Source organism: Acanthaster planci, linkage group LG01 (genome assembly GCF_054643075.1).
Source record: "Acanthaster planci isolate LZ-2023a linkage group LG01, COTS_SCS, whole genome shotgun sequence".
In the NCBI taxonomy this organism is placed as follows: domain Eukaryota; kingdom Metazoa; phylum Echinodermata; class Asteroidea; order Valvatida; family Acanthasteridae; genus Acanthaster; species Acanthaster planci.
Window position 1 is genome coordinate 9,471,980 of NC_141777.1, and position 14,754 is coordinate 9,486,733.

The following is a 14,754-nucleotide window of genomic DNA, read 5'->3' on the forward strand; positions in this document are numbered from 1 at the left end:
TAATTTCCAAGAGTGGTAAATTAATGCAGATTACCTGCCAAACAAATAGTAATAGTTTGCAATCAAGTCTGGTGATATTTCCATGTCAACTAACAAAGGTCAGATGTAACAGGGACACAAAAATGTCACACTTTTGGACCCCTAACTTCTGGAATTACCCTTATACATATAAAAGAAACTACTTGTTGAGATATACTTGCAGTTAAAAAAAAAAACACGGCTAAAAAATCTTGACTGTTTAGAAGATGATTTCTCTATGTACAAGCTTTCACAACCCATCACAACATAACATAAAAATGTCAGGCAAGAACAATAAAGACAAAAAATTCAGGTGGCATTTAGAATCGTACATGAGTCAAGATAAATTTGAAGAGTTTATTTCCAAAATGAGATAAGTGCCATTTTGGTCTTTTATTGATTTTCACCTTTTCCTGGTTGCCTCAAGCCAGTTTCAGAGTGAGGATGCGCGCGCATTACTCTCGGGTCAGGAGTATACTCCTGCATAACGGGGAGTATACTCTCGCTGATCCGTGGGGCGTACTCCTGCCATTTGTGCGCTTCGGGAGAGTACTCAGCAAAAAAAAAACAACTCAATGAATCAGAACAGTGAAAAAGAACATTCAGGGAGACCTAGTAAACTCTTTGTTCTTCAATAATTGTAGAAAAAATTGCTCAATACTTTACTGGTGTATATCTTATTTTGGAATGAAGCCGTTCAGTTGTACACTCATTTGTTAGTGCAAGAAATGTGTTTTCTTCAATATTTTGAGTTGATAAATAATGGGCCTTCACGACCATTGCCCGTCTGTCACAGGAAAGATGGGAAAAAGCATGCTCGTGGCCCAAATTGATTTCCAAGAGAATTTCTGGGCACTCGCCCACGTGGATATTTTTAGACATACTGCGGAAAGGCCAGCGGGACTTCCCCCTCAGAAGAGAGGATGTCTGTGGGCAAAGCATCATGTTCACCAACTTCATCTCATAAGCACATGTCGTTTCAATTCCTTCCAGCTAAACAGTCCATTTGTACAAAAAAAGGGAGCCAAAACAGAAATAAGCAGAAGCCAATTTAGGAAATTTGGTATTGCACTTTAATATGGTACCAGTAGCTGTAGACTGGTAAGGTATCGAGTTGCATTCCAGACTGAGTTGTGTAGTATCCCTAACAACAAAAGAAAAAATTCTTTCATTGTAATAGGACAAATTTTCTAACTTTATGACATTCATTATTTTAATGCCATTTGGCAGGTAAAACGACTGACATTAAACTAACACACTGAATGCAGCATTAATAACAAATAATCACGCTGCCATCTGTTTATGGGCTTGGTGAGCAGGGGTAATATCAGTATAGGGCCTTGGCCATCAATTACATGTGCTTGTGGGTATGGGCGCTTTATGAACTTGCATTACTGCAAGTATAAATTGATAAGGAACATAGAATCTTTTTGCTGAAGGTTGACAAAATTTTGGTCTTACATGGTCAAGGTTTATTTTCCCCAGAGTGTTCAAGGAAGAAATTGAGATTTCCTTGAGAAATCCTCACTAACATTCTCAAACGAGTATTTGCCTGTACATACATGTAAATGTGCGTACATCCCCCGATCTGCAAAGCTCAATATAAATTAAATAGTCCTTCGTCATGCGTAATGAACACAGGCACAAGAACTAATGAGCCAACACCGCTCCAGCAGTGCATGACAGCCAGAATATTTATCATTTAATGACAGCACACCTGCAACCCCTTAACCTTTGCCTCTCCTATGTTAATTACACACAAAATGGCATTCTTACACCTACACAAGTAGCCTAGCAGACCACCAAGTCTTCCTTCCACCAAGTCTTCCAAAAATCTGGCCGAGTAGCTTGGAATTTAGGATGCTGCATTTATGTACATTTTAGAATATTTCATCTTAAGTACAAAATATCTTAAGAAAAAAAAACTAGTGCAGTATTTTTACAGGGCAAATCCACCTGTAATATTTCCAGAAATGCACTAGACCTTGATTAGGGTGGGGAAGGGGGGGTCCTAAAGCGTGTCCTCAACCTCATGTTATGCCCCCACTTGGCTTTTAAATTTTTCTTATCACCACCTGGAGAACAGCTGAAAAGATGATTTTTTTTCCCAGGCAACAATGTCATAGAGCTGGTGGTGAGAACAGAAATTTGCTAAGGAAACTAAAGAACTGCTCGACAGAAGCAGGCTAGCGACAAAACTCTCGTTTCAGCATGTATTTCTTGTGGTTGGTTGCCTTGCTGATTTTGGTTAAGCACGGAAATCTGCTTTGTGGCTCTATGAAATTGGGACCAGATGCTTAGTACAAGACATGAGCCTCGAGTGTGGCCACTTTCCAGTCCCAATAATGAGTATGTATCAACAGAGGGGGCTGTTTGTAATTTACTGCTTGAGCATAGAGCTCATGCTTACCTGACCTTACACTAAAAGGGGCAGTGTGTGAATGTGCCAGAGGTTATTGACCTGTTTTGCTTACTCCTTTCTGGACACCATTGCTGTATCTGCATGTACATTTCAGGCTTAGAAAAAAAAAAGAGAGGTTGGACTCATTCTTGATAAGTGCAAAACTGGTTACCCCAATCTCTGGACTTATAGGCAATCTGGACTTGTCTCAGTTGCAAGAAACTATCAAACTGGTGCAAAAGTCAAGCTATTTGCCTCAACAAAAGATCATCACTCCACTTCAGGAGAGACAAGCCGCATCCTCGGATGTTTCCCTGCATTTTTTCCGACAATTCTTCACTGTTAAAATGGTGCACAATTCATACGACATGTATGTACACATACATACAGGAGTGTACCCTGACTAAATGCATAGAAAAACAACCATCCTTATCCCCGAAAAACAACCATCCCTATCCCCGAAGGAACACTGCAATGATGCCAAATCTGAGTGACGTCAGCATGGTTAGGATTTTCATCAATCTTATAATTCCATAAGCATTCAATACAACTATAAAAAGTGTATTCATTCAATGTACTTTTCCAAATCCATTCATTTCATAAGATATTAACTGGGAAGGGCATGTATTGAAAAATATAACCAATTAAAAAAAATGGTAATATTATAGCATTTCATTGTCTGCAAATATTTAATTTTGATCACGGAGAGAAATTGTTGGCATCCTGACATTTCTGAGAATTAATTTAACTGCACTTTGCCTCAACTGAGAGTCCGCATTTCACCGGACTAAAACTGGCTGCAACTCCCAACAAATCTCTGGCTAGTGCTTTCCTGAGTCAGTGTTGCAGACGAGACCATCACAAGACAGGACACAAGACCAGACACAAGACCAGACACAAGACCAGGCACAAGACCATGCACAAGACCATGCACAAGACCATGCACAAGACCAGACACAAGACCATGCACAAGTAACCAGGGTAACAGGGTGAACAATGACAAAGGAATCCTTTTGTTGCAGTTCATTTGAATAGCTTGTGGCTTGAATTCAGACTGGAGGTCTTGTGTTGGTCTTGTGCTGGTCTTGTGACGGTCTTACATGTAAGTGGTCTTGACTACAACACTGCCCTGAGTCCATCACAATGTCGCTCAAGTATGAAACCTCTCTGGCACATTCTTTATGGACACAAATTGGATGTCACGTCCCATGAGAAGTACTGATGCCAGAAACCTTCAGTCCCTGGATTACGACCGATCTGAAAGTGTTTGGCTGTAGGCCGCATCTGAATTACGTTGCTGCGGCTACGGCTTTGTGCACTTTCCATATACATATATACATGTACATGCATTTCCAGCCATAGCCTACAAATCCAAATGTGGCCTAATTTTTTTTATTTGATTCTTAGGCCGAGGACCACATTTCTGAATTGATATAAATCTACATATGTACAGGTACTTCTTGCCAAGACTTAGCATTTTTCTTCCCTCCAAGTTTATAACTACGACGAGGCGCACATCTGATTCATGTAGACGACTATTTAATATTTCCGACTAAGACAAAGGAAGACTACCCATTTCAAAGATTTCCAGGCATGTACATTTACAAGGACAAATAAATACTATTTTCAGCAGCCTAGCCCTGGTACAACTGATCACCTACTCTGTGCTTGGCCGTAAAGTGACTCGTATTAATGGAGCTTAAAATTCACTTACAATGAACATTTGAAATATGTACATCTCAAAAATATATGCAGTTTAAAAAAAATAAAATGAGCATAAAAAGCATCGCACATACCTTTTTTTTTTGGTGGCTTTCTGGGTTTTTTTTATGAAAAAGGATATGAATTTCTCCTGGGACAATACTGAGGACCCTTGTAAAGGGAGAAAGATGCTTACGGTGAGGGTTCCAAAAAACTTAGCTGGGTGTTCTCAACGGGCTGCTGTCAAGTTCATGTCGCTCGGGGGATCAACCACTCAGTTCCTGGGCAATGCTGATGGGAACAGCTTGGGTACATTTGGCGAGGTGCTCTCCTCGGCGGAGCTGTTTCAAGCAGGCATAACTGTCCATTCTGCTCTGCTCTTGGCACTGATTATTGTGAAGATAGAAACAGTGCCTTTTTTTTCCCAGTGACAGCGACCATCCACTGATGGAGATCTGGTTACGCCTCCTTGCTGAATAATCTCACGATGGAACAGCACATTCCTGAAAATGCTGGCAAGTAGTGCACTAAAAAGACGCGCTCAGCCACAGAATAAAGGAAACTCCATGGCAGACTGGTTTAAAGCATTCACTAAACTACGCGCCTCAAGACACTGTCGCATTTGTACCAGCCACAACAGAGTGACATTTGAAAAAATTCAGCAGATCAGTCAGCTATCCCCCTAATACTGTTTAACTCTACGATTTGAATTTTCTTTTTTATGCATGAAGTTTAAAAATGGTCCGAAACTCCATACCAAGGTTGTCTCACACCTTGGTTACAAATGGTGTCGCCGATACTGTTATGTGCATAATAAGCACTTCTCACGATGAAAGCTTAGCGGTAGCACTTTGCTTGCAGGCAGCAATTTCGAACTATCAGACAAGGTAATAACGAATATCCGGTGAGCGCAGTCTCCCCAGTTCTCTATGTCGAGAGCGCCCTCAACTGTCCGTGCTCGGAGAGACTGATCCTGCAGGGCTGCATCGCAATTGAAGACCCCCCTGTCCTGAGATGGCATCGCCAGAAAAGCGTCGGTGATCCAGGGGCTTCTTCAAATGTGGCAAACCCAACACAGAGAACCTGGCTACTCTCTGGAGGCTGAAACTGGGAGCAGCTCGGTGGGAGATTGGACACCGGACAGTCTCAGTTCACAGGCCTATCTCAGCTTCCAGTAGCCCAGGCCTCTGTTCTTGGGTCGGACATAGGCCTTAATGGGTTCCTGGATTCCCCCGCCATCAGCGCCGAGTCCAGTGCCGGGGACCCAGCCCATACTCTGTAGCATCTGACAGCCGAGGTTGCTCTGTGGAATCGGGCCAGCTGATCTGCCAACTTGACCTTATTTTCAGAAGTAAAAGAGTATCAAACAACCTTTCATTACAAGCAATGAAAAAAAACCAAGCAAGCAAGCAAGCAACACCAAAACAAAACAGTTTTTAAAGAACTAAACCTAAAATAAGGCCTTGGGGAAACAGATTTAAATCTAACCAACTGCCACTAGCAAGCTGACCTGTGACATAAATAAATGATACCAATGACCGATCAAACATTGTGTTAAGAATTCACTCAAATTTTTATCTCCAAGATTTACTTTTTTGGCAAAACTTTTGTAGAGCAGCTTGCTACAACAACATTGATACTTTGCGATTTTGCTGTGTCATGTTGCTAATCAGCCGATTTCCGGGTTTACTTTTGCCATGGAAATTTTAACCACATCTTGCCACATGACCCGGTATCGGGTACCTTATGTTTGTACACATAGCCGGGGAGCCTGAAATCGGACAAAGGAGCTGGGTCTTGTAACAAAAGACCCGCACTCAGAACAAAAGACCGAGCTGCTGGGACTTTAAGAACATGTTTTCAGTTATCAATAGCGGAGGTAATCCACCCTTTTTTTGAAACACTATACCACTATTTATGGCATTCAATACAAACAATTACAACCACAGATGAAAGCTCTCCGGCGCTGCAGTGCTGAGCAACACAATACCGCTGCACGCTAATCTGGCCCCATTGAAAAAGACGCCAGCAGCGAACTGCTCCAGTTTCGAGAAAAAAAAAATTTATGCAACACCGCACAATCTGGGCTCTCTTTACAAGGCAGCAGGCCTGGCTGAAACACACAGGCGTCAATAGGTGTTGCCTGTCAGATTAGAGTAACCACCAGAGAGTCATTCGTATGGGTGAAAACGTCCAGTAAATGAAGCAATTAATTTTTGAAGAATTTGAAAACGGAAAATCTTGAAAAACACATGTTTTGTGCATGGCCATTTTAAGTTAACCTGGCAGCATATGGTTAACGAACAAAACAGAAAAAGCAACTGGAATGGTGCCAACTTGGGTAGTATGAAAAACCCACAGGACTAATTAAATGCTGTTTACCACCACAGGTTACCAAGAGAGGCCTTTTTTGGTTCAAAATGCATCATGGGACAGTTGACCTCAAGGAGTGATAGTTTCTTCTCAAAAATGCTCTCGGATACAATCCCCAAACCTACGTATTTTTCAGTCTCACAAAACCCTCCTTTAACTCCAAGTAGATTGTGAAGCATCTTGAATAAATCGGGCTGACTGCTGTTTACCTTCTGTGATGGTTGGGGGAGGGGTTTTCCGCCTCCTCTTGGCATCGACGAACTGTGGGCAGAGAGACTTTCTCCCTGGGCTGATGCGGTCCACTGACAGGGACACCAGGCCCAGGGCTTCCTCCAGGTTGGGATCCCCCATGGTAGAATTTCTGGCGGAATATTAAAAACAATCATTGACATGCTCTTTCAAATCCCATTTGTCGCATTCGGACAACAAAAGTAACTTATGACGCCATTGAGAAGAATTGAGCAAAGCAAATGAGACTTAGATCATAGCAGCTCATTTACATTTTTAATTAACATCCCCCGCCGCAAATCCATCCTTGCAAAGTCATCCACATTTTGCTGAAGCAAAAATTACCTCAAATGACTCCGATCACGATTCGATATTTGGAAAAACATCCCTAACTGCACATACTATTTTAAAACTGAAGACAATCTGAATTCTGTCAAAATTTTGAAAGTTTGCTCTGGTATAACCTCGAGCAAAAAATTACTTATGAGCATGAGATTTTGAGGGGATCTTAAGTAGGGTCACAAAGTAATTCTGCATTTGACTCTTCATGTACAGGGTTAAGTCTATGTTATGCTGGTTAAAATACCAGGGCACACACATTGGTAGATCCAATGAAATATTAACAAATTGAAATAAAAAACAATGAATTAAATGAATGAATTAACTTTGGGGACTGTTTCAAGGCTGCATAAAGAAATTCCCCATTTTTTTTTACCCCCTCTGGAAAGAAAATTCACTGAACATTAACTACGAGTGTAGATTTGTGGTAGCGCCATGTGACTATCTCTTTTGGGAAGATTTGTGGTTCTGAAAAGAACAGTAAGTTGAAGCTCGACGTTGAAGATGATCAGAGCATACTGACTGCAACCGTGCAGTCAGGTTGGCTTAGTGGTTCTTTCCTCGCCTTCCACCTCTGCGGTCCGGGTTCGATTCCCGGCTCGGTTCACATGTGGATTGGGTTTTCAGTCCCTACCTGATTCTGTGGGTTTTACCCAGAATATTCCTCTGGGGTTTTCCTCCCACCTCTAAAACTATAACTGCTTCTCATGTGCCCGAGTCTTCCAGGTACATGACGTTGGTACATCACTTGGAAGAATAATGAATAATGAAACGTCAACTTTCAACCCACTGGTTCTTTCCCAAAAGAGAGAGTCACACAGTGGTACTGCAAACCTTTCCTTCGTTGATAACTCCACCATGCAAAGTCTTATTACGGAAGTACCCAGTAACATTATGGGAGGAAGCCTGATTCAGGCGTGATCTAATTTTCTGACCTGGTTTTGACGAGGACGGGTGATCTCTTACACCGGGCTCCTTCGGTTCTCATATCCAAGGAATACAGGGAAGCTAGCTGGCCTAGCTGCGTCCGTTCCTTCTTCTTCATGGGCTGAAAAAGCAACCTAGATGGGAAATTTGAAGAGAAATCATGCCGAAAAGTTACATGTTATGGGGGGTCAGGTTTGGGGTACTGACTCTTTCCTCGCCTTCCACCTCGGCAGCCCAGGTTCAAATCCCACCTAAATCGGTGTGTTTACTAAGTTTTTCAGTTTCCAAATGATTCTGTGGGTTTTCCCTGGATGAATGTATCTGGGGTTTTCCCTCCCACCTCTATAGCCGAACATTTCCCCATTGTCTTCTTCACTGTGAAGGCCCCAGCTTTCGCTGGAGGAGTTGCCTCATTCAAAGATGGGTTAAGATGGTATTACATTCTTTTACAAAAGACAGGAAAGCAAATGGTAAACCTCAGATCCACCTCCCGCTATCAAGACTAAAACATCCTGAAACACCCTAAGGAAATTGTCACTTTTACACTGGAAAGCTACATGGCTTTAAAACATTTAAGTAGCATATGCTGTTTGTTACTGAAATTAATGCCCTACATGTAGTTTAAATCAAACTAGTACAAGATACTGCGTGAACCGAAAAATTATGGAGGTAAAAGTAAATTTTGAAATTACTTCACGTGAGGCCTTGTTCCCTTTGCAAGCTAAAAAACATCGACAAATTGGTCAATCTCTAAATTACAGTTAAATTATATCTAAAAAACATTAAATTCAGTTTTAACTTACTCTTTTTCGTGGGGATTTCTCAGGAAGCCTACAATCTTCTCATTAACGGAGGACAAGGAAGTTCTTTTCAGCCTCTGTATAGAAAAAATACACGTACCAGTGAGTGTTACACGTTTTATGGAGCCGAGTGTGTGTGTGGGCTTACATGTACATTTGGATGGGTTTCACTGTCATGAGCTGGTTCCCACAAAACTGGCTTGATAGGCCGACAAAATCCTCCCGGCAACATATGCTTGAGCGACAGCTTGAGTTTAACCAAAACCTCAATAAGAAGGGTTTCAGGTTTTTAGAACGTGAATAGTCTGCACCCTTCTGTGTGCATTTATAAAAATATGCTCTGAATGTGTCCAAGATCACCCTCGTTACCTTGGTTTTGTGGATTCTTGGTCTGCAGCCCCTGAGCTGGCCATCCTCACCGTTCTGAAGACTCCTCAATCGTGACTGGTAATCTGAAATAATAAGGGGAATTTCAGATTTCAGAAAGGGCGTTCAAAACGAGGGTGGTCAAAATTATTCCAAGGAGGGCCCTGGTTGGGCTTTGCACGTGGTACAAGTGTGCAAAAATAAGGTGCATATCCAATCTAGTGACGTGCTTAGTACTTGGGCCATTTTATCGGTGACCTCACGGAGAAGAGAAGTTATTCCCCAGTTCCACACCCTCATTGCTTTAACAAAATAGCTCCCTCTTCGGTTCAAGCGCAGGATCAATATCCCTAAACTCCTTTGATTAGATAATTTTTGAGTCTATCCAATCCTTCAATAATCCATTGGTAAGTTTGGAAGGGTTTTCCAAGATAGAAGACGGGAACCAGTCAATGGCTTCTGCTTCCAAGTAACTTGACAATGGCTTAAAATCACACGTGTTTGTGTAAAGAGCAGAAGTCGTTAGCCAAAGGCTTTCATGGGCATGCCTGCCATTTCAAGCCATAGTCGAATAACTTGGACAGAGTCATGATGACATGGTTCCTCATTCTCCTTGACAATACCCACAGGAATGTGCTAATAGCTCCCAGCCCAGTGGAAATTTTTTGAGGTTCCTTGCAGGAATGCCTACAGACTAATTATTGCCTTGGGCTGAAGTACCACACTCCTAGGTTGAAAAGAGCCACGCTGGCAGGAAGTATCATCGCCTGGATCCGAGTTTGTCTAGAGCTAGATCTACGTCTGTGTTCCATCGCAAATAAGCAGAGGCGTGCGATGAACTTAGCTGTAGCTCTGGAAGCCTGGATCCGACATGGCCTACATGATATCCCGCCCTGAGGCCGGGTTTCCGCTGCATTATTGTACAGGCAGAGGCACATGTCAAGGAATCAGGAACAGTCCATAAGACTCCCGAGGTATGATGAGCATTACGTAAACAAGGAAGCACGTTTGTGAACCTGCAAAGTGCAATTCCCACCACAGTAGCTTCACTGTTGCTATGAAAAAAAAAGTGCATCCTCTCTCGGTCCCGCAAGGGGCGGAATATGGTTAGCACAGTCACTTACTTCTCTGGGCGCTTCTGGACAGCAGAGGAATCGTGCCGTTTAAAATGTTACTGAATCTCTCGTCCTCCTTCATGCGTAATGCAGTCTTTTTCTCCCACCACGGAATGATACCGGGGATGCCGCTCAGTGCGTCAGGCTCCTGGAAGAAATCGCTCTGCTCGTCGTCACCTGAGGGAAGAGATAAAGGAATTGATCATGTGACCAGTCATGTGTCCTGGCGCGAGTGAAAGGGAACTAAGGATAGGGAAGGAATGCCTCTATCACAATTGGCTTGAACAGCTAGTAAATAAATGCATGACAAGATGGCTTGGGTTGGACTGGAAAGGGCTTCTGCCCTCTGGACACTTGCTAAGACTTCATTCTGACCAGAAATATACCTCAGTACAATGCTATGTGATGTAGACGAGGGCAGGATATTAAGGACTATGGAGCCAGATGCACTGGCCGTATACTGAACTGCAGCCAGGAAGCCCCAAATCCTACTTTACCAGCCAAAATTACAAGCTACGGGGACAGACTCTCACGAGAAATTCTAGTATACTATGCCCGAAAAAGGAAACAATGAGGAGTGAGATGATCATTCTCCAGAGCATCTTACTATTAGAAGTAATTCCCACAGTAATTTTCCCAGTTTTTCTTAAAGGTCATTTTGTCGACAACGAGTCCCTTTCAAGTTAAACAGGTGGAAACAGAACACCACTCAGTTCTGGTGTTTAATAGTCGCCCGTACTTACCCTCACGTCCCTCATCATTGGTGTACAATGCCCCCTCGTCACTGCTAGTCAGACTGTCATCGGAATCACAGCTGCTTCTACGACCAAGAAAACAAAAGTTGTCTGTTTCAACATTCACTCGCAAATGCGTACAGCCATTTCCAATGCATTGTCTCATGATTTTCCGATAAATTAAAGTATCAATTATCTAGCTCTCCATTATCAGAGATCATATTTTGGTTCTTATCTCATCAAGGTGGATGTGGATTGGGTTTTCAGCAAAGATCTTACGTTAATGCACAGGCGCACATGCGTACACAGGTTTGCATGCCAGGCACGGCACCTGCGCATTAATGTGTGCATTGCACAGGCGTATCGCTTGATCAAATGGCGCCCAGGTGATTTCAACATTTTACGTGTATTCACAGTGAAGTTCTCCATCTTGTGCCGCTATGTAGTGACGATCTTTGGTTTTCAGTCCCTACTACTGATTCCATTGCTTTTCACAAAGAAAAACTGAGCACTACTTCATTGTTTTACACATTTCTTTAGGTTGTGAGCTACAGTGCCTTTAGGTGTTTGGACATACATTAAATGGGCAGGTTTGAGAAATAATGGGTAACAGAAACAAATGCTGGTAAAAAGAGCTTGGAGACAAAAACACAATATGCAATAAGTGTCTCTTTGAAGTTTATCTGTGAATATCGAAACAGCTACTGGTAATGAAGCAATGACGGGTTGGTGCCAACCTGTCTTTAGAGGGCAGTGCATCCATGGTGACATCACTCTCGTTACTTGTGCATTCCATCTCGCGTCCAATCGTTTTCTCGCTGGCTGCATCGCTCCCTGACAGCTTCCGTCCAGTCCCAGATGAGGTGTCCGGCAGAGACACAGGGCTTTCGGTGGACACCCTCTGGTGGACACTGCTGTCGGAGTTTGTGGCAAGATCAACTTGGCTGGGACTCTGCGGACTGGAATCCGATTTGCTCGGCTTAGAGACCGACCGATTTTTACTCCCACCAGCGCAGCCCCGTTTCTTGGATTTGAAACCGAGAATGTCAAAGCCAAATTTCCCCCCGTCGATGTGGGACGCGTTTTCCGCATTATCTGATGGGTTGTTTCTGGATCTCTTTAGCTTGTGTCTCTTCCGGCTACACTCTGGCAAGAAGTCGGCGCCGCAGGAGAACTTGATTTTGGCTGGGGGGCAACCACCGGGCGGAATACGGGTGGGGTCCACCACCATGCGCTTGAACCGCTTCTTGCGCCGCAGGGTCTGCTTGGGGAGGACGTGGCTCTCGGTGACGGAGTCCGACTCGCCGTACAGGTTGCTGGAGGAAGTGACGTTGAGCGAGGAGAGCCGCCGCATCATCACGGTATCCTCCGAGGCTGAGTCGCTCTGGTGGGCGGCAACGTTCTCCATGTAGTCCTTCTGGGCCTCGTCCAGGCTGGTGTCCGACCCCTCGCTGAACCGGACGTTGTGCTCCCAGGCCGGGTTGGAGTCCATCCGGCGCTTCCGGCCCCGTCGCTTGCGGGCCTGGCGCTTGACGAACTTGGGGCTGCTCATGGTGGATGTCTGTGGGCCGTTTTCTGGTCGCCGAAAAGTTGATAATCGTGTTTCTATTGCAGCAGCAAGGGCTTTTTCCATACCATGTTAAAACACGTCACTGAAAAACACAAGTTAATCTTCTATCAGATAAAATTCCAACTGCCACTTTTAAAAGAATGTTGATAGTCACTTTAAACAAGTTTCACTTACAATCTGCCCTACGTTGACAGCAACAGAGTAGTTCTCTTCGGAACATTTCAACGAATTCCTAAACTTTGACAAAATGTTACTCAGCTTCTTGCCCAAATGTACTGAACTCAGGTTTTTGGTTATTGTGTACAGTTGACTCTTGTTAATACAAGGGCCTTGGGACTTACTCAATTTGCTTGTATTATCTGGACCTCGTCTTATGCGAAAGCTGCCGTCCTGCTTGATGTACATGTATTACCAATCCACTGTAGGTGAAGCTTACATGTATACATATAAGTATGCATAACTTTTTGTTTAAAAGCACGTATGTTTTGTTATGAATTGGATTTCAAAAAGTTTATGAAAGTGAGATGTGTACGTACAGTTTAATGAATAAAGACTTGTAATAAACAACAACAATAAAATGTAAGAACGGAGGAAGCAGACTTTCCACCAATCCTATTGAGTTGGAGCGACGCCGTATCACACGTCCCTCGCACACCATGATGAGATCTACATGCACGCACGTAACATAAAAAATGGGAGGAAACCAGCTATTGGTGGAGTGGACAGTAGAGGGTGAATATTGAATTTTAATTTGACACGGCGTGTGGGTTTGGTGAAAAATTCTGAGCGAGGGATGCACTTTTTTTTCTTCAAAACTTGTGGATGTTACTTTCTTTGGACTGAAAACCAAGGTTTAGTCATGATTTTCTTAAATTGAGGATTTATAGAAATATCAATTTTGTTGACAGGGTGGGCATTTTTTGGGCTGGGTGTTTGGTTACGGAACACAATTTTGTTTAGTTTCCTGGGGGACTTTGGTCTTGGGGAATTTTTGGGGGCGAGGGAATAGAATGAAAGATTTCTTTTGTTCACCACTGTCCAAAATATCGAGAGCTGCCACCAATGACTATTTCCTCTATGGGCGAACGTGGTCCCCTAACCAAACCACAGGAGAGGCCCAAATGTAGTTGGGGCACATGACATATTGACCAGAAAACAGTCATTGGTAGTACTCCCAACCGTCACAATCAACAAGTCGTGTGCCCAGACCACGTATAGGCCACTCATGCGTGTTTCTGGGAGGACTATGTTTCGCCCATAGAGTTATTACGTATTCTAAATCTTGATACACGCATTTGAAAGGTACAGCTGACGAAAAGTTAAAGTGCTGTGCGTGTGTCGAGTGAAAACAGTCAGATTTTGACAGATTTTGAAGTCACAAACATCACTGAAGCCCCAACCATTTGACGTTGCCATTTACGGAAGCCAGCAGGTGGTGACAGAGGTATTTTTTGGTGAGTCTTTGACATTTTTGAGAACCGTTTCAACCTTACTGTATGTACAGGCGTGGAGTGTAAGTATGACGATCCCGTCCAAACTCGAAAAAGAGGAATACTAACGCTCCACTTAGTAGAGCTAGTCACTGACGCTACATGCCAAGAAAGACCGACTCACATGACCCAATCAACATAATCAATCTTGTTCTTAAAAAGCTGCTCATAAGTCACAATCATTAAAATTAGGGAAATAATGTTGCATCCTGACTCCACCTTTCTCATCATATATCATCTCAATAAAAGTCAGTCCTTACAGAAATGCTGGAAAGACACGAATTCTGGACTGAGAATCATTTACCGATGTTGTTGGGAAATGCTTAGAAAATTCTCTTCACATATCACAGTTCACTCCCCATCTTTGTACACAACTGCCGAAGTGGAGTCAGGATGCAACATTTTTTTCCAAAATTAGACCTGTGTGATCAGTTAGAGATATAGATGAGAGAATCTCACCGGCTGGATGACATTTCTGATATTCCAGGGTGTAGACAATTGAGCTACTGGAGCACTGAAATTGAAAAATTTCACAGCATGATTTCGCGTGCGCCCACCTCCTTGTATACATGTATATATTATAGGCATTTCCCATGCAGATACAACATAATGTACATGTACATGTACGTGTGCCGCAGAAGGTTGCACTGGTAAACATACTAACGGCATATTCCTCACTCAGTTTCGCCATG

General features: G+C 43.1%; 1 protein-coding gene across 3 annotated transcripts; it reads right to left on the reverse strand.

Annotated features, from left to right (window-relative positions):
• Window positions 1-4,536: 4,536 nt before the first annotated feature.
• Window positions 4,537-14,669, reverse strand: gpatch2 (G-patch domain containing 2). Of its 3 annotated transcripts, none has more exons than XM_022243738.2 (10): window positions 14,522-14,669; window positions 12,914-12,991; window positions 11,740-12,654; window positions 11,012-11,088; window positions 10,278-10,445; window positions 9,157-9,239; window positions 8,791-8,864; window positions 7,996-8,121; window positions 6,703-6,854; window positions 4,537-5,458 (listed from the first exon to the last, which is right to left on the reverse strand). In XM_022243738.2, the coding sequence occupies exons 3-10, from the start codon at window positions 12,633-12,635 to the stop codon at window positions 5,280-5,282; spliced, it is 1,755 nt and encodes a 584-aa protein (XP_022099430.2). In that variant the 5' UTR covers window positions 12,636-12,654; window positions 12,914-12,991; window positions 14,522-14,669; the 3' UTR covers window positions 4,537-5,279. The 3 variants fall into 3 exon arrangements, with proteins under 3 accessions (XP_022099430.2, XP_022099429.2, XP_022099428.2); XM_022243737.2 differs by having other exon boundaries at window positions 12,914-13,003; XM_022243736.2 differs by lacking the exon at window positions 12,914-12,991 and having other exon boundaries at window positions 14,522-14,668.
• Window positions 14,670-14,754: the final 85 nt, after the last annotated feature.

Excerpts from the sequence above, each read along its gene's own strand:
- gpatch2 (XM_022243738.2), bottom strand. The coding sequence starts at position 12,635 with ATGGAAAAAGCCCTTGCTGCTGCAATAGAAACACGATTATCAACTTTT. Across the intron at positions 11,089-11,739 it reads GCACTGCCCTCTAAAGACAG|AAGCAGCTGTGATTCCGATG; the intron begins GTTGGCACCAAC and ends TCTTGGTCGTAG. Across the intron at positions 10,446-11,011 it reads CAATGATGAGGGACGTGAGG|GTGACGACGAGCAGAGCGAT; the intron begins GTAAGTACGGGC and ends CTCTTCCCTCAG.